The sequence below is a fragment of the Dermacentor silvarum genome, chromosome 2, assembly GCF_013339745.2.
Source record: "Dermacentor silvarum isolate Dsil-2018 chromosome 2, BIME_Dsil_1.4, whole genome shotgun sequence".
Lineage (NCBI taxonomy): Eukaryota > Metazoa > Arthropoda > Arachnida > Ixodida > Ixodidae > Dermacentor > Dermacentor silvarum.
The window spans coordinates 222,012,816-222,038,286 of NC_051155.1; the positions used below are offsets into that span (position 1 = coordinate 222,012,816).

The following is a 25,471-nucleotide window of genomic DNA, read 5'->3' on the forward strand; positions in this document are numbered from 1 at the left end:
GGTCTATCGCTTCAACAGAAACTGAGCGGCGAATGCACGGCGCATAAAGGTCAGAGCCGTGTGGAGATAAGAGACGGTGCGGGTGAGCGAGCGACGAGCGCGGTTGTTGGCAGAGTAGCGTACTGCGTACTGCGTCAAGATTAAGACTGGCAGTAATCTGGCTGTTCATTGGGCAAAGTGTGGTTGTTCACCACTCCTGGATGACACACGTGTGTTGAGAAGGTACGACTATCAGATGGCCAGGGAAATCTTTGAGGCCTTTTCAATGTGTCAGTTAGGAGCCACCTGTGTAAGTGCCCCTGCTATAGCTATTCGCGATAAGGAACTTAAGTTCCTTAGGAGTTAATCAGTTTGGCCTGTGTACACTATGTGTATTGTTACATTTGTATTTTTAATGTTTTTGACGCATGCGCAGCAGGAGTTAACAGACGATGACTCGCCTACCATTTCCTCTTCTCTCTTTCTTCCCGTTGCGAATTGTATACATAACTTGCACGTGACGTCACATCCGCGGGCTCGCTGCCGCCATGCTTGCGAACCACTTGTCTCTAGTCTGACGCGCGCGCGCTGCGAGAATCCGTCAAGCAGTTATTTTCTCTGTGTTGTGACAGGCTTCTATTCGTCTTTTCCGTGGACATGCCAGCATTTCCAACTGCACGGCCCTTTTGCGTGGACTACTTCACACAGTTGATTGGATCTGCGCGTGTACAGTACAAAGAAAAAATTCAACTGTGCGAGAACGTCGATCCCTACACACTGCGCCTGGGAATGGTTGGGTGAAGAGTTTGTCGGCGAGGAGGCTCAGAGAAGACAAAGTGCTCCTACTTGGAGAGGTAAGCGCAGATGTTTCTTTTTCTTTTTTCACTTTCAAGGTATCTCAACTGGTCCGTTTCTCTAGTCGAGTGCGACGAGAGGGGCCGATCGGCACACGGCTGGGATCCCTGTCGCTGCCGCGTCGGCCTCGGCATGCCATTCCTGCAATTCAGCTTCCCGCTTTTCGGCGCGTCGTTTTTCGAGGTGTTGGTGTCGTGAGGGATCCGTGTTAATGGCGCTGTAGACGAGGAGAAGCGACGGAGCCCAGTCAGGGTCCGTCTCGTCGAACAGTTTAGCTGGCTTCCCTAGGAACGCAAAATGAACAAAGTTACAAAACTAACCTTTAGTTATATATCGCCGTTATCACGCGGTAAAAGTCGAAAGAAATTATTTACCTGCAATGAAGTGTGCGCCGCAGACTCGCAGGTTGCGGTTCTCGATGTCTAAGCTGGCACAATGCGCGCCAGCCATAGGCGGCGCCGCTTCGTGCTCAACGCTTTCGTGCGCTCGCACTGGTTCTCCACGATCTTCGGTAATGAAAAGAAGTTGCTGTTAGTCGGGTTTTTTTTTTTTTTTTTCTCCCGTGGCTGTCACTGCGGTTGGAACAACCAAATATCATGCACATGACCATGGTGACCATGGCTTGCAACGACTGTGGGAGAGTGAGCGGTTCATATGCATGGCGGATGCATATCCCAGAATTCCTTTCACTGACGTCAGTTCAAGGTATCTATATATTTGCGCAGGCTTCAATAAAGGTGTTGTTGGCAGTCAGCGCTTGTCCCGTGTACTCTCTTGTCCGTGTTTTTTGGCGCTGATTTAAATATGAATGATCCGTACCAACTATCTCGCACCCAAACCCTTCTGAGACGTTCTCTCCATCGCAGCCGAACATGTGTGTAACCTCATAATTGAGAAATACTTTAATGAGCCCTAGGTAGTAGGTATTAACCCAGTGATAAATACCGGGGCCGCACGTTTCAGCTTCGCTGGTAAACCATCTTCACGGAGTGGTAGGGCCGACGATTTTTTTCACTCTGGACTAAGTGCCATTTTATAGCATATATTGTTTATCTTGTCAAAAGCCACTAGTGCCAAGTATAGTTAGTCTTTAACAAGGTAAAGATTACCTTTATCAAACGTTTATACATGTACTTGTGTTTCTAACTTGGTTCCACTTCTCAAATGTTAAAATAGGGCCCTACAAAAGTAGATAACTGCGTTTCAGCCTTCTTGAAAGTGCCCGGCAAAAATTTCGATTGAAAAACCCTGCATCGAAAGCGATTAATCGATTAAAGGCTAAAACGATGAACGATTAATCGTTAATCGAATAAAATAATTATTCGACCATCCCTACCCCACTCATGCCCCGAAAAAGATTCCTGGCTGCGCCTCTGGTCGTTCCATCGTCATCATTCCAGCTTCGTCATCCAGCTCTCGTTATACTATCGTCGCCACCATGGTCGTCATTAAATGTCCATGACATTAAAAGTCCTCCTAAATGCACCCTGATTTTATTCCATCCGTCCTTCGCACGTGTCGGAAACCGAAACCTCGTTGCTTGGCTGAGCGCAACCGAATTTCACGTATGGCGAGCAACGTTGATCGTTACCAGACGATGCACCGTTGCGATCCACGATGGCACCTGCTGCCGTAAACAGCGTGGACGAAAGTGGAATGGAAACTGAGAATAATATACTGTATGAACTTCTAACGTACTCAGAATGGCAGCAGGAACCTGAAAAGCTGGTAAGACTGCCTCAAGTTCGTAGGCTGTGCAGGCGTTTCAGTTTAAGTGCTTTCGATAGTCAACAAAAGCGATGTCGTGATCGCACCTCGTTGATGTTCTGTTTTCGGTTACCTCTAGGTACACTGATTATAAACTTTATAAAGCACGCCTTGTTTTTGTGAAGAAAATACATTAAACCTAACAGTTCCGTGCGTGCTGCTGCATTTACCTGTCACGACATTCCTGCCACTGTAATCGGGTGGTTGTAACTGACAATTCAGTGATGGACACCGCTTTCGGGTAGCAAGCACAGCGGGCAAGAAATAGACGCATGTACTGAGCGTTTCTTAGCATTAATGAGGTTAGTGCTAGGTAAATTTATTTACCTGTCAAGGACGAATATGTGTAGAAGAAATATTGGATTGTCGCAACTGAAAACACAGTAACAATTATAAGTTGTGTACTTAGCTTTCAAATTCGGTGTTTTGCTGTTTTCAGAGCCGAGCAGTTGTCGAGAAGTCAGACGATGCTAAGGGATCAGGTATTGTCACCTTCATTCGTTTTTATTGTGTTTTTACTGCAGTGCCTTAATGCCTTAATTCTGGTTCCAAATATCACTTGCTAACCTGGTTCTGTGCTTCATTTAAAGGATTTTGGGGCTGGCTTGGACTGCTGGCCACATCGATGTCCAGTATACCGCCCGCTGTTCAAAGGCTTCGCTCTTTCCATATGGAATGGCATTTTGTCGTTGGAGGGTGAGATGTTGCATTCGTTGCTCATTTCGATGGCAGAATAGTGACATATGCCCGTATAATGACAAATAGACGCTGCTCATGGTCGCTATGTAGCGATCCCTATTGTATGACTCCTTATGCAATACCCCTAAAATAGAGTTTTAAGGAAGTAAACTGAACTGAACTGCACTGTATTTGTGACATTGTTCACATATTGCATGCGATTTTGCAAATTCTCAAGAAAAATATGTGTACTTTCCATTCGGGCATTGTATCTTTGTTGGCATTACGATCAAGGCACAGGAAACATGTTGCTAAAATATGTTGGCCACACAACCAACACTTCCTGCACCTCTGTTGGCACTGCATCACATTGATGCTAAGGGATAAGTGAGAACATCTCCGCACACTGCAAATGCGAAGGTGTTCTCACTTATCATAAATTTGGAAGACACAACAGCTCCCTTATTCGGTTTGTAGCATTCCACTCACCTGATTTTGTAATGTTGCACTCACTTAATTCACAAGCATGTTAGGAATCCTGTGCTGTCGTCCGTATATGTGTTATAAACTGGCTAAATTTGGGCTGCCAGTTTTAGTAATGCTTATCCTGCTGCTTGTTCCTGATTCTTTCAGAGACGGCAAAGTTCTGGCCATTCTACAAGACCAGTGTGTGGAGATTAGGCAAGTAGAATAAAGTAGCTTTCCCGTTTTCTATACCCATCACAAAATATGCTTTATGCAGGTCTTCAAGGGACGAGTATGCAACTGTCATTGGGCGTGGAATCGGTGAGTGTGTCCTCAACACAGTTGTGTATTTGTTAAGTGATGGCATGCGAACTGAATTTAGTAGTAGAAGATATTGTTGATGTCCCTAGCAATTCTGCAGTTTTGTCTGATTTTAGGGTCTCTCGATGAATCAGTGAACTTATAGGGTCCCGTCTCATGTGAATTTCATGTACTGTGAAACTGGGGCAGTCTGACGGCCTCTGCCATGTTTCACTTTTTTGCCTGCTTACTTCTTTCTTGATATCTAAGCATTATGTTATGTGTAAACCATATCACATTTGACAGCACACTATGCATGGAGCACTGCCACTTATACCATGATTAGCTGAGATTGCCTATAACCTGGATATGGTTCAGTGTAGGTTGTTACATTGTTCCTGAGTAAAGCTTGTCAGCATATATATCTGTACTGCATTGAAATGTCGCATAGCAGAATAGCTGCCATCCAGATTCACTGCTGTCCCTGTCACATCGAAGCCTTGTCTTATAGCCATTGGTTTTGCATTTGACAAGAATAATTGTGGAACTGCTAAAGGTTCCTGCACTCTGTTATCAGAAAATTACATAGTGGCTCAAACTTGCATCATTATACTGTTATGGCCAAATGCAATCTTGTTTCTAAGTGGTATTTAGGCATTGGAAGTGACCTGACTATTGTCAGCTGTAAATTCCATACCACAGTCAAATCTGTTATATGTGCTGTTGTTACTTTGGGTCTTAATCAGTGTGCCAGACAAAATTATTTAATGCCCACCATACTTTGATTCAAATCAAAAGGTACAGCTCTGTCTCAGACTATGAACAAAACTGCAACCATGTGTGCAAAAAAAGTCAGACTGGACAATACAGAAAAGGTGAACAAATTAAAATTTTTAACCAAAATGCAGCATTTTGTTTATTTCTCTATTTCATTCACTGTACATTTGTTACCTGCTATATTTCCATGTTATACATTTGTAAGCTTTGGTTTGGGGTGCATAGCATTTTGCAAAACCACAGCTGTCACCATTGTGCCTGTTTTCCTTTGTTCAAAAATTGTCTGTTTTTAACTTTGCACATTTGTCTGTCCCATGTTTCTTTCCATGTGTGCCATTTTAAATTGCATTGCATATTCAATCAAAGGTAAACATTCGGCAGATATCTTCCTACCTGGATTGCTCATTGCTACTGACTGAACTATGATATACAGGCTATAATTTGTTGGTGGCCAAGCTTGGATTACAATATACAGTATAGACCACTTCTAACGTAACCGCTTATAGTGCAGGACCGGATATAATACAATCTTTTCAGACTCCCGTTAATTTCCCCATAGCACTCCACGCGTATCGCTTATAGTGCAGTTGCGGGACACGATATGTCGGTGACAGTGTTGCTGCTTGGAAGTTCGGCAGTCAACCTAGACAGCAAGCGCTCCCCTCAAGCCACAAATACCGTATTTAATCGAATCTAACGGCCACTTTTTTTTTCCGATAAAACAGGTCCAAAAATTGCGTGTGCGTTAGAATCGAGAAGACACTAATTCTGTACCATATAGCCATCGGCATTTCAAAATGGCCACCTCGCACGCGCGTCGAGCCTAGCTACCGTAGCTTCCTCCATGGTCTGCAGTACACGTGCTTAGGCAATAGTCTACCGTCTGTCTTCACGTTCTCTGCGTCTGCTCTATCAGCATGAAGTACCGAATTCATCATGCCGCATTTAAAAGGAAAGTGATTATGTGTGCGGAGACGAATGGAAATCGGGCCGCATCACGGGCGTTCGGAGAATCTGAAACTTGCGTTCAGGACTGGCGCAAACAGAAGGAGAGGATTTTCGCCAGCAAAGCAATGCGGAACAGTTTCAGTGGACCGAAGCAGGACGTAATCTGCGACGATCCACTTCGGCGATACGATCGCCTTGGCCCTATCTTGAAAGCAATCTGCGATGGGGAAAGTCTGCCGTGCACCGTGTTTTCGCCGCTTATAGGTCACGTTGAAGCGAGAGGCATGATAGCACGAAGGTCAATTCGCTCGCCGCGCTTTGTCACTCGAGCGTTTTGACAGTTTGTTTCCGCGGTCAACGTTAATTTATTTCAGCGGTTGTTAATTTATTTAGTAAGCGAATACAGAACCTAGAGCATGGTGACAGCGACGGCAGGAATGCGCCTGGAGTGTCCATTATCGCATTAAAATAGTTGTTTTGGTTACAGTGCGGTACCGCTTATAGTGCGGATATTCGCGACTCCGGCGACTTACATTATAAGCGGTCTACACTGTAATTGGAAGTTGACATTAGGAGGGAGGGTAAATTGGTAGCAATGTTTCAGTGCTGGTGTGTGTTGGGTCGTGCAGTGCCCCGGGATCCCATGCCTCAGTGGAGACGCATCGCATGGTCTCCCGACTGCAGCTTCCTGGCCGTTGCCCTGAGCACTGGGCGCGTAGAGTTCTTTGATACTGTGGGCAGCACCCTCTTCCACATCCCAGAGGTAAGTGCAAAAGGGTGCTTCACTGATGCACAGTAGAATGACTGTTGTGTGCGACCTTTCATTGTTCTTCCTCACTGGAAATGCAGTTGAACCACAATATAATTAAACGCAGATATAATGAGGTAAAGCTATGATCTCTCTCACCAATATCAGCGTTTAATGATAAATGCTTATATCAAATATAACAAAGGTATTTTCATGTCGAATGGCCACTGCATTAAGCGAGGTTCAACTATAGCTGGTTAGCAGCACAGTCATGAATTGTGTGCATTGGTTTACTGGCGATGGAAGTGCCAAACGGAATAGTTCAAAATAGAAACATGCTTTGATGACACAATGTAAGTGCAAACAAAAGAGCAGTGGAAAGTAGAAACTTGTCACAGTCACGTGTGACTTATTCTTAAGCAAGTGTGGGAACAGGTGTACACAAAGCGCAGCAAGGATGCGAGGATAACTCACTGCAGAAGCAAACATTAAAAGTATGCAGCGTCAGTGCAACGAGAAGAGGAGTATGGGAACACACGTGTACACACAGATGCATGTTGAACCAGGAATGGCCATACATGAAAGTCTGTGCAGAGCGCCTAGAACCACACCAGCCTACTGTTTAGTGACATGTGGCAGGAGCCGTCCTAGAATAAGAGAGTAGCACGTGATCTTGCAAGATAGCACTGGTCACAAACGGGCAAACACAAAACAGCAAGAATGATGAGTCAATGTGCCAACAAGTTAACACAGAGATTTACAAGGAGAAAGGTACCGTATTTTCGCGCGTATAACCCACACCAAAAATTCGAAAAAGTTAGCGGTAAGTTGGGGGTGCGGGTTATACGCGAATTTTACTTGGAGGTGTGGCGTCACGGCAGCACGGTGCACGCTGCAGTGTAGCCACACCTCGAGGCAAAGCTCTCCGCCATTTAGTTTCATTATCTCCTAGGGAATCCTACCCTCTCCCCACCACTGCGTCTTGAAGATCCCTTCTCCCTCCATCATGGTCGTCCGTTCTCCTCCTTTTTACGGGTCGACATTTTGCATATAGCGAATAATTCACGCGGTGCCGGCGAACTCGTACGTCACCCGTTCCCACAGTTCATGCGAAGCGCTTCGCGATACGACTGATAGCCAAATCGCCGTTGCCCATGCGAGTGCTGCTCCAGCTGCACTGTCATCCTCTGTCGCGTGAATGCTAGCTGCGCCTGCGAAGTGATCCGATTTGTGTCAGATGTCATGTGACTGATTTGTTCGCAATGGCGTCCGTCGTGTGAATCCAGCTTTATCAGCATCGCCGAAGAGGGGGGAACAGCGCCGCTGGTCGATGATACGATGATGTGGACGAGTCATGTATCTGTGAATGAACTTCTTTTGCAAAGATTTGAGCGTTGTTGCATGCAGTTATTACTGCGGGTTATGCGCGCGGATATTTCTTTTTCTTTCCCCGCTGTTGTAATTGGGAGTTTGGATTATATGCAGATGATTTATTGGCGCAGGTATACATCTTCCCATTGAGGTTCAATTGTTGATGCATTCCTTCTTAGCTTCTAAGTGACTATAGGTGTGTTTTGATGCTTCAGAGATGAATGCAGGTGACAGTATCTTAAGGTGATGCACTTTATGAAAACAGCTTTTGACGAGTACTATACCACATCTATACAATCAATAAAATCTTTGGGACTGTGCAAAAGCTCAGTGGGCCATAGATTGTTTAACAGAATGGAAACATCAGAGAAATTGAATGGCAGTAATTGCCATAACTTGTATATTGGAGACTATCACTAATTGCATCTTTGTGGTTCCAGCAAACAGTCATCTGCTCTAAAAATTAAAAAATCCTAGAATCCTTGACAACCTATTTCACTCACTGTGCTAGTCCCGCTTTTCTTTTTTTTTTATATACTTTCTGCTGTGGATATTTAAGTCACAACATACTAAGTGTCCAGGGGAATTCGGGAGATGGAAATTGAAGAAGACAAGTCCACTTGTCGAAACGTTGGCTCCTGCTCTCACCTTGTTCTCGTGTTGCTCATCAACATACTAAGCGTGTAGCATTTCGAAAGTGCATACTAACTGGTAACAGATCGGCAGTGTGAGCTAAAGATAGACAAACAAGATGACAGGACAAGTGTCTTCCCTGTCCTTAATTTTTTTCTCTCGCACTGTTAATCGGTTAACATGAGTTACCAATTAGCCCTAGCCCATACTTTGTATATTATCATGATGAAATGTGTTAGGCATATATAATCAAATATAAGTTGGGTTGTGGAGTGGTCATTGCTCGGCATTTCAAGTATGTGTGGCATTTCCTTCTTGTTACAGCCAGTGGTGCAGATTGAAGGTGTTCTACATGACATCAGTTATGCCATGGCTGGCATACTCTTCACCGAAGCTCGAGTGCACAAGACTCAGTGGTTAGTGTTGTCGTTCTTTCTTCCATATTTGCTTTTGCATTGCTAAAGATGCAGCATAGTTTTTATTTTATACAGACATACTCTACACAAATGCAGGAATTAAAGCTCTAATACCATGTTAAGGTTATGCATGCAACACATGCAAATCAAGTTGTTTGCTAGTAATGGGAGCTTTTTCTTCTTTCCTGAGTGATGCAGGCCAAGTCAGCAAAGATCAACCAATGTTTTAAAGTGTATGTTGTAGTCACAGTTGCACACTTAACAGTGTCTTGCCATTATTAGCTGGAGGTTCTAGAATTATCCTTTTGATGTGTTTGTAATTTTTTCCACAGGTCGTACGAGTTCATTACAGTCAACTACAGGGGCGAGCTTAAAAGCTACCTGCTCAGGTATGATAAAAGATGTTTCTTCCCTTTCTTGTATTCTTATTGCAAATTTTATTAGTGTTTTTTACTGTATTATGTGCTTGATATAACGCATTACTGTGTCGGTGTCATAATATTGCTCTAGCCCCTGCTTCTGTAGAATTACCGAGTGGTTTTGAACAATTTTTCATGCGGGGAAACAAGAAATTTACTGTAAAAAAAAATAATTTGTTTGAGTTGATACTAATGCACAATGTAAAAAAAAAAAAAAAGCTAGAAAACAAGGTCTCAGGGATAGTGGACAACATGAGCACGGAGTTTCTACTAGAGGTTTATTAGTAAAAACGGAACATGCAAGGTGCTTTCCTTTTTTTTTAGACTATACAGATTTTTTATAACACAGCTTTGAGCTTGGCGAATGTGGCATTGTTGCAAAGGGGTGATATGGTGAGGCGTACATAATTAGCCGTTAATAATGTAACCTTGTGGTGATTAATTAAAAATTTGCTAATTATCTTTTTTTAGAACCTTGGGGGAAGTTAAACATACAAACAACTGCCCCTAAGATTCTAATAAAAAGAGTTCATTTATAAATGTTTCTGAATAAGTCATCAGAGTAATATTATTATGGCAGTAAAGTATGACCGCCTCACCTAGCAGCTCCTCCGCAAAAAACGCCCTGTTTGCTACAGCCATTGCCTTTCTATAAATAGTCTGCATAGCTAAAAAAAGAAAAACATTCTATATATAAGCACACTTTAAGCACACAAAATATTTCTTTCAGAGTTGACAAGCCAAAATGAGTGTTAACTGTAAATGGCATTGCACTAAATGTTGACAGTGTTATGGCACATAATATCATGCTACTTACTGCTGTCCCTGCTCGACGCTGAGAGCAATACTGCTAACTGTATTATTTATAATTATGTAATGCAGCTGACAATGTAATTACCTGTGCATCTGCAAGCATTGTGGGAATGCCTGGCTGTAGTACTTATTATTTGTTGAGGTGCCTGTAGCTTCCACGATGCTGCAGAAATATTTTGGGAGGAAGTACATAAGTGCTGCAAAGGATGAAATTTTTTACAAGAACCTATTTTTCTGATTTTTCACACATCTTATACTGTCCGCACTTCCCACAGCAGACATTTTGGGCCTTGGCAGCTTCATTCTTATGGCCAGCGAATGCAAGAAATGCTCATGTAATGTGCAGTCTAAGTGCACAACACAGAACCCCAGGTTGTCAGAAGTAATCCTGAGCCCACCAATACAGTTGTCTCATAACCCTCGAGTTGTGTTGGGGCATTAAATTCAATCAATTAGACACTCAATCAGTCAGTATCCAGCAGCCCATGAATAATCCCGTGAACAATTTGCATTCTTTGGCATACACGATCATGTATCACGGCACATCCATCCACTCCAGGAAAATTATTATCCACAAGCTAATCAGAATGCTCAGACTGACCTAAAAACATGAAATGTCGAGTTTGTGAATTAGAAAGATAATTGTTCACAGAACATTTTGCTCATTTTCTGCCATGTGAACAGCCCATCTGACGGCTACCGAGACAACCACAGCGTGAACCTGGCATCCTTCTACTCGAAGGGAGTGACCAGCATCCAGTACCACCCCTCTCACCAGGTCCTCTTTGTGGCAGGCCGCTCGCCGGTGCCCCAGGCAAATGGCAGTAACGGTAACCGCGGCTCAGCCCTGGAATTCGGCATCACAGCCTGGCGGTTTCTCTCGGACTATCCCCACTACAAGCTGGTGACAACACTCAGTGATGACATGCTGGTAATTCATCCAATGCAGTGTTTATCATATATTGTTATTTTCTGAGTTTATTTTATATCTTTATTCACTTATATTAAACCGATATAGACATAGTATGGTTGACTTTCCTAAATTTCACATTGGCTGTTTCCACCCGCCGTTTAATTTACCTGTGTTCAAGTAGTGCCCATGCTTGTTGACAGTTCTTTTCATTTGAGCAATGATAATTCGAAACAATTTTGAGTGTCCTGTTGGGGTCAGATTAATAGAACTCAAGGGAAGTAAGCATGCTTGCTCATCTGTAATGAGACAGCCCATTTAACAGTAAACAAATGTCCCATGTCAAAATTGCCTCTTCTTTCCTGTCCAACTTCCCCCCCCCCCCCCCCCCTTTGTAGCGCATGAACCCACGGCGGTTTTTGAAGAAAATGAGCCTCTACTACAAGCAGTCTGAGGTAAGTGTCAACCTGTTTGATTCATTTGGTTTGATATGGAAGGAATTGGTTTACACTAACTGTTGTTACTTGGATGCAACAATGTGTTGAAGCCATTACCATATTGCATTTGCCCCTTTCTATCTGCAAGTACTCTGTCATTTCTTTACATAGTCCTGTGGCTGCGTTCTTAAACATTTACATTCACTGATGTCATTTCGTGCATACATCTGGTGGTCAGAGAAGCTCAAACAGATTAGGGCGGACTTAACCAGTGTCAGCACTATTTTTACTGCTTATGGTTGTAAATGACATCACGAGTATATGTTCGGAAAAACTTCTGGAGTTTTTTTTAGCTAAAGAAACAATATAAAAACTCTCTCTATACTCGCATCATTGCATAGCTCGTACAATCGACTTCCGTTAATTTGATGGGACCGACGAAACTGGTCGAATTATCCGGCGCGTGGTATTATACAAAAATAGAAACACTGAAACCTGTCATTGATTCACTTGCAAGTATCTGCCTTTAAAATTAGCTTTGCTTTATTACAGTCGTGCTATGTGGTGAAGCTTACCAAGCTGGGAAAAGTGCCTTTGTTATGGGACATAGCACTTCTTCCTTAATTAACACATGCACATGCACCGTCTCCAGTTACAGTACAAGCACTGAGATACCTAATACGTTTACTGTAGGCCTTCAGAGTTTTAGATAGACCTTGGCCCCTCGACGTCCCCTTTCAGAGTTTTTCATCTTACCGCCTTCCTTTTTGCTAGCTTTCCCAAAACACAGATGGCTTTTCTCCACTTCTCAGTGTGTATAATTAAGGAACGGGTTCTAGGCTCCGTTAACGGTCTCATATGTGTGAGACGCATAGTGGGCGAAATGAGGCTCAAATCAACACACAAACGTAAGAAACAGCTCTGAATGGTTGCCAGTATGCTTATTTAGTGTCTAAGTGCTCTTACTGTGACCGGAGAAGGCGCGTGCACGCATGTATAATTAAGGAACACACATGATGTCCCATGACAGTGGCCCCTTTCCATTCTTGGTATGCTTCACCACATAATACAAATGTATTGCGGCGAAGCTGACCAATCAAGGTGTAATTATTTGGCGAAGGCCAGTTTTGAGATTGAAATAACGAAAGTTTAGGCCCATAGAAATGTATGGGCGCCTGCCGGACCTACGGTTGAGATCGAATTAACCAAAAAATCAAATTTACCGGAGTCAAAATAAGGAAAGTCGACTGTACTAAAGTTTCTAGGTTGCTTTAAGCAGTGAATGGCGTTCTCATACCACTTACAAAACCATTACTTCCAGCTGATGTTGTTATTTAAATGTCCCACGCACTTTGGAGCCACTGAAGCACATTACAAAGAAAGCATAACGATGCACGCCTCCTTGCAGTATGTCAAAGTAATGTACCATATTTTATCGCATATATCCTGCACCCATAAGTACAGTTAATAGCCCTGAAATCTTTATATAAAATACTGCGAACAATGATTGGCACATACCAGAGCCCTAGAAGCTGGTTGTTGAGTCATAACGTACATTAATGTCCTCACTCTTGCTGCCTGTAGAAGCATGGTGTGACTTCACGGCAATACAGTTCAGTGCCATGAAGCCACACTACACTACATCAGATCTTCACTGCAAGGCTGAGCGACCTGCTGTGAAGCCAAGCCACAATGTAAAGCAACATTTGCCTGCAATCAGCACCAGCATGTTGTAAATTTCTAGATTTACGCATGGTAATACTCATGAAAATGCAGTATGCTGCACCATGTCATATTGAAGTAATGCCCTAAGTGTATGAAATTGGAGTAACTCCCAAGTGATAATTCGAGTCAAGAGTTTCATAAACTTGAGTCATTCCTTGATGTAATTTGATACATTGCAGGATACAGTGTACCAGCTCAGCATTTCCCCGTCAGGAACCAAAATGGCCGCTGCTCATACCTCAGGAGCACTTTCCGTCTGGGCTGTCCCTTCCCTTACGAGGATCAGCCTTTGGCAGCTTGAAGACATGGTATGGAATGCACTCTGATGTGCAGATATGAACGTCCATCTTTTGCATCGCCTTCTCTGTTGGAAAAGATATGGAATGGCTGCTCACAATGAGCACATTGTTTTTTATTTTTTTTTTGCTTGCTTGCTTGCTTGCTTTTTGGTTTGTTGGTTGGTCGGTTGGTTTGTCTGTTTTTTTTTTTTTTTGGCATGCTTTCTATAGTGCCATTTAGTGCCTATAGGAAGTACGAGCTGTGTTCAAAAAGTATCAAACCTTGTTCTTTCCCACGTAAACCAATGAACTGCGGGAGGCTTCCTTTGGTGGAGATATGGAGGGGACATTCATGCGTATGCGTGAACTTCTTCCACCCACAGTAAGCAGTCAATTTCTGGCAGTTGGCCTATGAGTGAGGACATCTAGTTAGCACTTGCCGGATTTCAGTAAGTTGTAAAATGATGAAACAACATGAGCAGCAATATTGCATTAAATTTTGCTAAATGCTTGAAGATACCCAAGTGGAAACCATTCATAAGGTTCAACAAGTTTTCTGGGACGATGCCATGAGCACCTCACGGATAAAGGAGTGGTGCAACCACTTCAAGGATGGCCGCACATCAGTGGACAGCGAACTGTGTTCTGGCAGACCCTCAACAAGCCAAAAGGAGAAAGTCATTGAACAAGTGTGGACTTTGGTCATGGAGGACTGTCGCATCACAGTCCGAGAACTTTCAAATGAGATAGGAGTAAGCATTGGATCAGTACATTAAATTTTGACCGAGGATTTGGGCGTGAGGAGAGTGTCCATGAAATTCGTACTGAAAGTGCTAACAATGGAGCAGAAACAACTCTGTCTGGAAATCACACAGGACCTGCTGGACAATGCAAACAGTAACCCCAACTTTCTGAACGCCGTGATCACAGTGGTGGGTTTATGGGTACGACCCAGAAACCAAGATGCAGTTGTCACACTGGAAAGATTCGACATCCCCGAGGCCAAAAAAAGCACGGCAGGTCCACAGCAATGTCAAGGTCATGTTGACCGTCTTCGACTCCCATGGGGTGGTGCATCATGAGTACGTACCACATGGCCAAACCATCGCAAAGGAATACTACCAGGAGGTCCTTCGTCGCCTTCGTGATGCTGTGAAGCGCAAACGACCGGATCTGTTGGCAGCAAAAATGTGGCAGCTCCATTATGATAATGCAGCCACCCATTCTGTGCATCTGATTCAGACTTTCTTTGCCAAACACAACATTCCTGTGGTTCGTCAGGCTCCCTACATCCCCGACATGGCTCCGTGTGACTTTTGGCTATTTCCCAAGCTGAAAATGCCGCTGAAAGGAACCCGATAAGTCAAGAGAAGACATCACGCAAAACGCGACGGCCCGGCTGATCACCATTCCAAAAGATGCGTTCCAGACGTGTTTCTAACAATGTCGGGAATGCTGGGAGAAGTGTGTGCATTACCAAGGAGACTACTTTGAATTAGGGTTTTGGATTAGGGTTTTGTACTTCCTAATCAATCAATGTATTTCTGCTGACCAAAGGTTGGGTACCTTTTGAACACACCTTGTAAGTAACCAGTCCACAGAAAGACGAGATAACAGCGGAACGAACTGCAGCTATGTGTCGCTGGTATAAAATCATGTTCCTTTGGGTGGATAATATTGTAACGTTGTAGTGACGTTAAAAAATAAGACGGTGGCACAACTACGGCTCATGAAACTAACTCTTTATTGGGCCAACTTATGCCCACTAAACAGCTAATATTCCAGCACAATGATAGCAGCCAATACAGGCGGCAATCATCAAAATCTGATCTGCGTGTCAAGCGCATTGGCATTTATACATGACTCGTCAAAGGTTCCAGCGTAATCGCTGGTGCCCACGTGTCTTACAGAAGGTACTACACAATTCGTATCGTGCGTGATATCTGATTGCTCAATTTTCAGTGAGAAAACAGACAATGCATAGAACCTGCAATAACATTCGAGAAACTTCTGATACAGAAAGGCATGTCTTGCGCTGAGCAATAACTTAACAGTTGTGATGCGGTGAAATGTGGTCACTGGATAAACAGGTGCATGTGCCAATATAGTGAGAAATGTGCACAAAGGATGTCAGGCACTAAATTACCGTATTTGATAGGTGCTGTGTACTACAGTTAAACCTGGATATAGTGAAATTGACAAATTCCCGAAAAACTTCATTATAAAGAGGATTTCGTTATATGCAGGTTCGACACGAAAATTTGAAAAAGAAACGCGTACCGTATTTACTCGATTCTAACGCACCCTCGAATGTAACACGCACCCGTTTTCGTTGAAGCGCTCATTTTTGGAATGTCACACCAGGTACTGGATGCGTGGACACGTGTCGTTTCACACAAGTGCGAGGCGTCGGAAACGAAGAGCGAGCGACACGATGGCGTCGTAGCGTCGTATAGTGTCACCTAGTGTCAGGTTAGTGATGTGAAGTGCAGAGACTTGCGCAATAACCAAAGAGTGGCGCTGCCAGCGCGTTGAAAAAAAAAACATTTTTTTTTTCTTCGGCAATATCAACTGGAAAAGGCGAGTGCCGGCTTGGCGGGCTAGTCCAGTTGCAGCAGGCGGCAGGATCAGGTTTGAATGAAGGGAGGGGGAAAGGTCACGCACGCGGCGGCAAGATCGCCGGGTCGAGGGATGCAGGCCCGCCTCGCGCACGCTCGCACGCACGTACACGTGCGCTCGCTCTCGCCTCACAGTCGCCATGAATTCGAGCGCGCCAAGCACGGCACCACCGCTTCGTATTCCGTCGCGGTGGAGAAGGTGCTTCCGGTTGCTGCTCGCGCAATAATGACAAAATTTGGGGCGAAATCTCAAGGTTGTCGGCTTTCCCGCTGCCACTTCCTTACGTAGAGGTCTCAAATACATGTGCTTCTACGGAGTAATGGCGGGGAATAGAAAAACTTCATTATATCCAGAAATTTGTTATATGGAGGTTTGTTATAAGCAGGTTTAACTGTATATACAGTCTTTTACATGTAGGAAGTGTGCTAAAAAAAGAGCAACCTCATTTGAATAATACTGTGGCTAATATGTTTTTATGATGCAAGATTTCATGATGCCCTATAGTAGCTCTGTAATGTGGGAAATAAATATAGCTGAAGCCCCACTTGTACACGCAGCCCAAGTTTGACCACCTAAACCCTCAGGCGCACAAGCTGAACAAGCGCCGCTACTTTTCACTTCGTCCGGAGTCAACGAACCTCACCATTTGTGACATGAACTGGTGGTCTGATGACGTAAGTAAATGTTTTATTCATTTGACTGTATAGACGCAGTAACTGTTGCGTTCTACACCTGAGGCATAAGGTTGCATGTACAATTCTCGGACACTGCGGTGCCATTGTAATGGAAGTGGAATGCATGTACGCTGGTATGCTGAGGCTTGTATGAACATTAAAGAGCCCCCGACAGTCAAAGTAAATCCAAAGGCCGCCACTGCGGTGTCTGTCATAATCATTGCATCGCTTTTAAATGGTAAACCATGTAAATCAATCAATACTTCACTGTTTTTATCTTCTGTAATGCACTGGTAGAACTCATCTTCACGTCCATAATTCACAATTTTGCTCTGCAGATAATTCAAGTGTTCAGTAAGCTGCTACTGCAAGTTGCTCTTGCTGAGGATTCATCATTTTTGCGACCAGAATACACATTTCGAGTTGCAAATAAACAAATATTCTTTTTGCTATAACCAGTATTGCATCAGATCTTGCAATTTCAGCTTCGTTATAGCCATAGAAAGCTCACAGATACAAAACAAAGCATGGCAAGCTACATATTAAGTTTACTCATCCCATAACTGTTAGATTAATTCATTTTTCTTCTGCTAAGTACTGTAGGAGGCAACAGGGATGAGATGAATGCTGAATATGAAGCAGACGCGAAGTGACACAGGGGAGCGCAACCCTGTGTCACTTGTGTTCATTATATCGAGGTCTGACTGCGCACGTTAGATTTCCCTAAAATAAGTAGAGTGCAGACAGTGAAAAATGTGTCTCTGATTGTCTTTTCTTTTTCCCTAACACTCTGGCATAGTGAAATAAAACGAACACCCGCCAATGAAATACTCTGGCAGTGCACCCACATCAGTAAATCAGTATGGCATTCCTGCCTGCGGCAGCAGCATTCCAGTAGGAGCAGAATGCAAAAGTACTCATATTCCACTGTGTTTCTGTACACATTAACAGAAAACGTGATCACAATTAAACTGGGTCCCTCTAATACGGCTTCCCTCGTCACCCACTGTGCAGTTTTGAGACGTTAAGCTCTTTAATCTTTTTTGCAGTGCCTGATTTTGGCTCATCACTCGGGTGCTGTCAAGGTGGTCTCTCTCCTGTCTCGGCGAAACCTTCTGGGTGATAGCCCAGAGTGGTTTGAGTTTTCACCAGAGGTGTCTGGACTCTTCGATCGGGGATTTCTTGCCCTTGAGGTTAGTCCTACTTCCACAATACATAATACAGTCAACTCTCGTTGCAACGGACCCTCATAGTCCGACAAAAAGTGTCCGTTTTATCTGAGGTCCGTAATATCCGAAACGCCTCACTTCCGAAACTTTGGTTGTGATTTCTAACAATGTTATTGCAAAGAGCGAGTGACGTACGTCCAAAGTAAAAAACAAACAAAAAAAGGTCGCAGTTTCGCCCGAAAGGCGAAGCATCGATTGCAATAGCAAATTAGTAGACAGCTATACAAAGTAATGATAGTAGTTTTATCAGCTGTTTAAAGTAAACATTTGCTTCCTAACTAAATTAACAAGCACGGTGTCACGCGCGCACAGGTAAACATGAACACATCTCGCTCGATGACCACATAAACTCGCTGTCGAAATGCTGCAGTCAGGAAGCGCGGCAGCAGCAGCGAGCGAATTAATAATCGTGCTGTCTCTCGCTTCAACGTGAACTAAACGTCGAAAACACAGCGCATATGAAGCTGCCGTTACTGAGCGCACTTTGTCCTTTCAAGACAAGATCGCTTTCAAGATACGGCGCTCACGCGATTGCGTCGTAAGCAGTAGCCGCTGGAGTAAACCCCCCCCCCCCGTGCCTCGCAGGTGAAAGAGACGGTGCGCTTTCGCCCCACCTTCCTTCCTCGTGGGTGCGCGTGAGTTTGAGGCCGTGATTGTTGGCTGACCCAGGCTGTTGTCAGCCCGTGTCGACACAGCAAAAGTATGCTTTACACGCCCGATTTTGAAAAACATTTCCACTAATTTCATCTGCTGTAGCCGATAGTCCGTTGTAGTGCGGTCCATTAAAAGTGAACTTTGTTGCATTAATAAAATAGGTAGACCAAACTAAGGTTGAAATATGGTCCGTTGTATCCGAAAGTCTGTTGTACGCGGGTCCATTTTAACGAGCGTAGACTGTACATCTTCAGTACGGACATCTTACCTTGCATTGCGAGTTTATTGTGGACTTCCTTGAACAGTAAACTGCACATAATACACTTTTTGGGACCCAACAAAGTCGTTGAAGGGTCCCGAACAATTCTAACATCATTAAAAAAAAAAGTTTAATGGGAAGTACTTGAAACAAGGATAAACGGGAGACGGTCATATGTAGTGTCTTTGTTTACTTTATTGTGTCATTCCACATATGCTGAAACTGTGCTGGCTACTCAACTGACTGCCATTATATAATCATGCAAGTACTGATGTCCAACAGTGTTACAATGATTCTCCAGTTTTTTAACACAACAGCATGGCGACTCAAGTTTCAGGGACTTTCAGTTATTTTCAGCATGACATAGTTGCTCTTACTCTTCTGGCTCTGTTACTTAAACACTTCGGTATTCTTGAACCTAACTTTTATAATAAACCTTTCGGGCCTAGCTTGCTCTTTTCCGTCTGTAGCATGAACCAGGACAGATCACGCGCATGATTGACATACCACATTTTACTCAGACCTACCGAGTGGTGCACAACCAGCCACACAATTACCCCCAAGATGAGCAGGCCTCGTACTTAAGTGCTCGCATCTAGGCGATGCACTTGTGCCTACACAGATAACAATAACGAGCTGAGTGCAGTGAGGCATTCATGAGGCAGTACCCTACAGCCTTCCGTGCTTGATCTGTGGTCCAAAGCTTATTAGTTCGGCTATGGTTACCACATACCAATTTGAATGCTATGATAATTGACTGTGCTGTATTGTTTTGCATCGCTTGACAAAGAAGCTTTATTAGAAGTGTGAGAAAGCTGTTGGAATGTATTTTTATTGCATCGAACTTGTTGTGACCAAGAGTACTGCACACACAATGCTAATCTTGTCTCCACCGTTTAAGACTTTCCTGTCTGTGCCTCTTCCCATCGATAGCCCACTATAAATGGTTACAAAATTGTAATTTGCTGCTTTCCATGCACATTCAGACAGTTAGCACCATTTATTGGTTTACTTAGGAACTATTTAGGCAGTTTCAGCTTTCTTTTTCCACCCCACACTGATTTTTAAGGCGCCTCTAGAGCAGGGCTGTGGTCGGTATGATGAGGACTCGTAGTTTCCAAGATGGGGTTGGCATTGCGCGCCACTCATGCCCAGAAATGTTGCACTTTACCAATTCTAATGCATCTGCGTGGGAGCTTTTGGACTTTGAAAGCAGCACGGACGCTTATAACAACTTCGGTTCTTCAGATTTCAGAACAGAGTTTCGCTTTCTTCGCCGAACCGCTTCGAAGCTGCCATGTGCCGATGTAAAGGTATCCTGCGTGTTCTAAAGTTCACAGTTCTTATCTGCAGGGTGTTAACATTCTTTGGTTGGGATCGTTTGCCGGCAGCTGCGCAAGAAGTTGAGTTTCGTGTGGAAAGACTGCCAGGAGTCGACCTTGGCATCGCGTTAGGGCTAGTCGCTAGAGTGAACGTTTTCTTTTATATCCCAAGAAATTTTTTACATAGGAAGACAATATTTGTTGGAACATTGCACAGATTCTTCATGATGAGAATGTATATTCTTAATAACTTTTAAAGGTTTTTCTATGCAAAGCATCAATGACGTTTTTTATGTAATTTCTTTTTTCTGCAAAATGCTTGTTTAGGTATCTCTTTCAAAATTTTTTTAATAAACATGCTTTTTGGGACTAGTGCAGTCGGAAAGAAAATTTCTTCCTCTTCAATTTGATACTATACACTTCAGTATGAAGCATGCTCTGTGATAGGAAAAAAGTACTTACAAGATTACCCGAAAACTGCTGCTTTTCCCACTGTCAGGAAAGTGTCAATTCTAGCTGTTGCATCCCTTTGAGTTGTATTCACACGTGCTGCTAGAAAGTGTTTAAATTGCTTTATCTATCAAGGGTGTAGTTTATATTTACATAAGTTGTGTAGCATGTCGAATTTTTTCAAGCATAGAATCTAACAGCTTTTTGGCAGCAAGGACATAGCGCACAGCACATGTGTGCGTAGATGGAGCAAAACACCTAGCAACACAAATCTCGCGTGCCATCATTTGCGTCATAGTTTTGTGCAGTCACGTGACCAGCTGTGTTTGCAAAGCCTCGCATGAAGCTACACCCCGCTCATTGCTCTCTTAAATCGAAACTTGGACTGGTCGCTATAAACACATATCGTTTCAGAACCACAGAATGGCAGCACTACTTGTAGGACCGTGTTAGGCACATTTTAGGCATTTTCACTCAATAAGCAGTAAAAGTCCAAGAGATCTCTATGCAATGGAAGGGATGCACCATTTAATTTTATGTCACTGTGTCGAGGGACCCAGGCCAGACATTTTATCAGTGTGCTACTGTATGGCAAAGGTGCCTATGCATGTGTGCATGTTTGTGCAGCCGTGTATGTACAGTTAAACCTCAATATAACGAACTTCAATGTAACGAAGTTCTCGATATAACAAAGTAATTAACTTTTTATAGCTGCTTGTTCATAGAACTCCATGTATTTTTCAACTTTAATGTAACGAAGTGTGTTTACAGACCTTTTTTTTATGGACACCGCCATATTGCATAGGCAGTGGTGCCATCTATAGGCAGTTGGCATGCTGACTTTGGCAAGCACATGTTGTATGCCAGGTATACGCTCGGCGGCAGTTTCTGGAAGTTGTTTCCGTGCTCGTGCAGTTCATTTAATATGACATGGTGTCTTCTAAGTGGGAGACAGTTCCCTAAGACATACTGAAGGGATTTAAGTGGTCATGGCCGGAGTTACTACTAGAGTTGAGGCGGACGGAGCACCCAGTGCAATATGTGCACACGTGTTTGAGCCTACAAGCAGCCTTGGAGATCAGTTGTGCATTTATGAAAATTATTTTCACAATTGTGATCTTACTCCAGTACTCTCACATTCTAAGCTGTGGTTTAGCAGCAATGAGTAGTTACAAAACATAAAACGATCCTGACAGCGTGGATACCGTTCTGCTCCGGAATAAGTTGTGCTGCGGAATAAGCTGTGTGTGTGTTCGAAGCAGGAGGATAAACATTGATTTTTCTTTTTTGTCTACGATGCACACCCCGTTTTACGGAAATTGTGTCCTCGCAGATAGTCGTCGGATTCTTTTTATGCAGTTCTGTTTGAATATTGCTGCTTTACAGGGCCAACAGGCAATGCCGAAGCACAATACTTATATTTATCATGCTGGTTTACCAACCACAATGATAGTTGTGTTGAGCAATGCCATTGGCATCATACAAGAGGCTAACGTAGACATAGCCATAGTGATTTCAGGTCTACTAGACTTGAAATGCGTGAGAACGATGCCAGTGGCTGACACAAATATTTTGTCGTGTTTGTCACTTGGATGTTTTGGGATTGCATTAGGTTGGGAGTACACGAGCACTCTTTGTTTTAGTTCTTGTGCCAATCAATCAGATAGTGAGAAGATATTTCAATTCATGCTGGAAATTCAGAGACACTGCTGCTCTTTGTTGAATAAAACCAATACAGCCCAAATAGTTCACAACAAGCACACACACCGCTGTTTAAGTCTCTTTATTTAGCATGGCCTTGGCTGCGCATGGCTGTCAGCACATGCTATGTTAGAGGTAATCTGTGGCATGTGCGAAAGCTGGGCAAGCTGAGATAGCTGTGGCTTTATGTGCACTGTCTTTCCGTGCATGTTGTGCTGGAGGTCTCTTAATATCAAGTTTCGGAGACGCATTGAAACGAGAGGCAGCTGAGCCAAAGCATTCGCTACCCTCTGCCTGCGCTCTTCATGATAGTGTCGTCTCACTGCGGGCAACACTAGCAGCTGCCGCGGCAGAGTGGACGCGAAATCTTCGAGGCTTTGCTTCGTACCGCCGATGTGGAGATATCGACACGGCATAAAGCTGTCTTTGTTCGCTGACCATCAAGTTCAAAAAAATAAAAAAATTTTCTCATTGAAATTAGTTTTTTCAGATTGCTCGATAATTCAGAAAATGTTACGGCCCCTTCCACATAAGAAAAGTTTGTTGGCGACTGTACTTATTAGCATAAAAAGTCGAATTTCAATGTAATGAAATTGTGACATAACGAAGTCAAGGTGCAATTTTACCGACTTCGTTATATCGAGGTTTAACTGTACGTGCAATCTGTAAAGCTGGTGGTCTTGTGCTCAGCTTAATTTTTTTAAAGCCTCCTGTGTCACTGACTTGAAATTTTCAAACTGACACTGTCGATTAAAAAAGAAAGATGGCACACATGAGATGGCATTGAGTGATGCAAGATGGCTCCAGTCTGTCTCTCTCCCCGCAGTGCGAGTGGCTGTTTGCAGGGGTCAGGACACCCGTGGACTCAATCGATGGTGGTGAGAGCAGTGATGAAGAGACCTCGCCTCCTTCATTGGCAGGCAAAGCGGGCAGTGTGGTTCGGCATGCCCTTTACTACGTGACTGACAGTGAACGATTTGCACCGCCCAGAAAAAAGCCCATGTGAGTGGGGGACAGTGTTTGCCATTATGAAGCATTTATTATTGGTTTTATTCTTGTCCTTATTACTACTCTTCCTGCCCTACTTTCTACTGCTGATGCTCCTGCTCCTTGAGCTTGAGTTTTCGTTATTTTTGTTTTATGTGCTGATAACATTATTAAATGACATAAAAACTGTTTTATCTAATAAGAAAAAAACTGGACACAGTAAGCAAAAAACTAACGGTTTCGGGGCACACACATTTTCAAGAAATTGAATTATTGTCACGTTGCGTAAAAAATTAGGATTACACATAAAGGTGTATTTACTAGTTATTCACAAGCCAGGCAACGATACATAAAACAAGATGGCTGATGAAAGTCAATCCAAGCTTGACCCGTCAAATCGTCTTCTCTTGTTGAAGATAAACTTTGTCTTTGGCATCACTCTTGCTTGAACTTCTTCTCTGGCGCTACTCTTGGTTGCTCCGTAACAATATTAATCAAATAGTTCTTGCTATTTGATTCATTCTTGATTTGAGAATTGGATATTTTGAATTTTCTAATATATTTGATTTGGTTGAATATTGGGGGTAGTATGATTAACTAGAACCTGCAGAAGACAAGCGTCTATATGAGTAATGGCTGCTTAGTAATGGCACTTGGGGTCTTTCTTTGGAGGGCGGAAAAGACCATTGGGACAGATCACAAAGACGAATTTTTATCAGTCTTGTCAAATGTAACACATTGTGCTTCTTCTCAATTTTGAAGCCTCTCTGATGCTGTATTCGTGTACCTTACTCTCTCTGTTTTTTTTTTTTTTTTTTTTTTTTCCAGAATCATCACTAAGCTCTATCGGCTGCTGTGTGTGAAGTCAACCACACCAGAAGAACTCTTCGCAGCCAAGGTAAATAGCAGCCATTTGCTCGATGTCTAGTTCACTTGCGCAGCTTTCCATCTGGCTAAAGTCAAACATTGCTATAACGAACTAATGGATATAACAAAGGAATTGTTATCCTTTTTTTAAATTTACATAGGAAACCATGCATTTAAGCTCTCGTCCTAATGAAGCAATAGTGTTCTATAAATGAATATAGCAAACCCTTTTAATTCAGTATGAAGGTTTACTGATCATTTCGCTGCCAATTAGACTGAAGCATGTGACACTGCTGGTAACTCATCCGCCCCTCTAGTAGGCAATGCTGGCCAGGAGTGCGGGCAATTGTTATAATGAAGTAATAGCTGTAACTAAACTAGAACCTCGTTATAGCCGAGTTGAAGGGGGAGCTGAAATTACTTAGTTATATCCATTACTTCGTTATATCCATTGTTGTCATTTACTGCAATATATGTCGCATGGGGTGCACAATTGTAAGCATGGAAATAAGAAGACGGCTTTGCGGCCCACGGAACCGCTGCACGGCCACACATGCAATGAAATTTTAATAAAGAATCTTTGGCATATGCAACACGTGACTTAGCACCTGACGCGACAGACTGTAGATTGCTGCCTTCTGTTCCATTGTGATGGTCTTTCGCGTCTGCTTTCCACTTGCCTCATCAGTGGTCGAGCAGCACGTGACACACAACACAGCGCTCCTCCCGGTGATCAAGGAAGCAAGCGAACTTCGCTGCGCTGGCTTGGCTCGGCCGGCTCGTGGCCTCCGAGATTACACCGATTCGATGCCAATGCGATTTCAGAGGCTGCGCCTAGCTGCCAGCCCGCGTGACACGCCGCAAGGAGAGGGAGAAGTGAATGCACGGCCTGGGCGTGACCCCCAAGATTACGCCGGGGAGGTCTCTGAGGCCCAGGCCCAGCTGCGGCTGCCTGGCCTTAAGTGCTGCTTAAGTGCTGTGTCAGTTGTTATGCAATATGTATTATGCAAAGCAATGCATATGCTATGTAAATGCTTAAGTGCTGTGTCAGTTTGAAATATTATTTTGCACTGCTCATAATGTGTTTCGGTGCCCATGTGAATGGGTGTTAAGTTGTTCTTGTTGGCGCTTAATAAATGTTAAAGTTTTGCAATTAATTATGCAGAAAACATAAACGAATCCCTTGAACT

General features: G+C 43.5%; 1 protein-coding gene across 2 annotated transcripts in view; it reads left to right on the forward strand.

Annotated features, from left to right (window-relative positions):
- The first annotated feature begins 2,417 nt into the window (after positions 1-2,417).
- The window catches only part of LOC119442702 (NBAS subunit of NRZ tethering complex-like), a 91,189-nt gene continuing 68,135 nt past the window's right edge, over positions 2,418-25,471 (forward strand). For both annotated transcript variants that reach the window (XM_037707669.2, XM_049662325.1), the window contains exons 1-15: positions 2,418-2,562; positions 3,041-3,083; positions 3,192-3,297; positions 3,913-3,960; positions 4,022-4,065; positions 6,399-6,532; positions 8,846-8,937; positions 9,270-9,326; positions 10,854-11,100; positions 11,478-11,534; positions 13,421-13,549; positions 16,696-16,812; positions 17,862-18,005; positions 23,254-23,429; positions 24,243-24,312. In XM_037707669.2, coding sequence (XP_037563597.2) covers positions 2,452-2,562; positions 3,041-3,083; positions 3,192-3,297; positions 3,913-3,960; positions 4,022-4,065; positions 6,399-6,532; positions 8,846-8,937; positions 9,270-9,326; positions 10,854-11,100; positions 11,478-11,534; positions 13,421-13,549; positions 16,696-16,812; positions 17,862-18,005; positions 23,254-23,429; positions 24,243-24,312 — 1,575 coding nt within the window. In that variant the 5' untranslated portion in view covers positions 2,418-2,451. The remainder of the gene's footprint in view (positions 2,563-3,040; positions 3,084-3,191; positions 3,298-3,912; positions 3,961-4,021; positions 4,066-6,398; positions 6,533-8,845; positions 8,938-9,269; positions 9,327-10,853; positions 11,101-11,477; positions 11,535-13,420; positions 13,550-16,695; positions 16,813-17,861; positions 18,006-23,253; positions 23,430-24,242; positions 24,313-25,471) is intronic.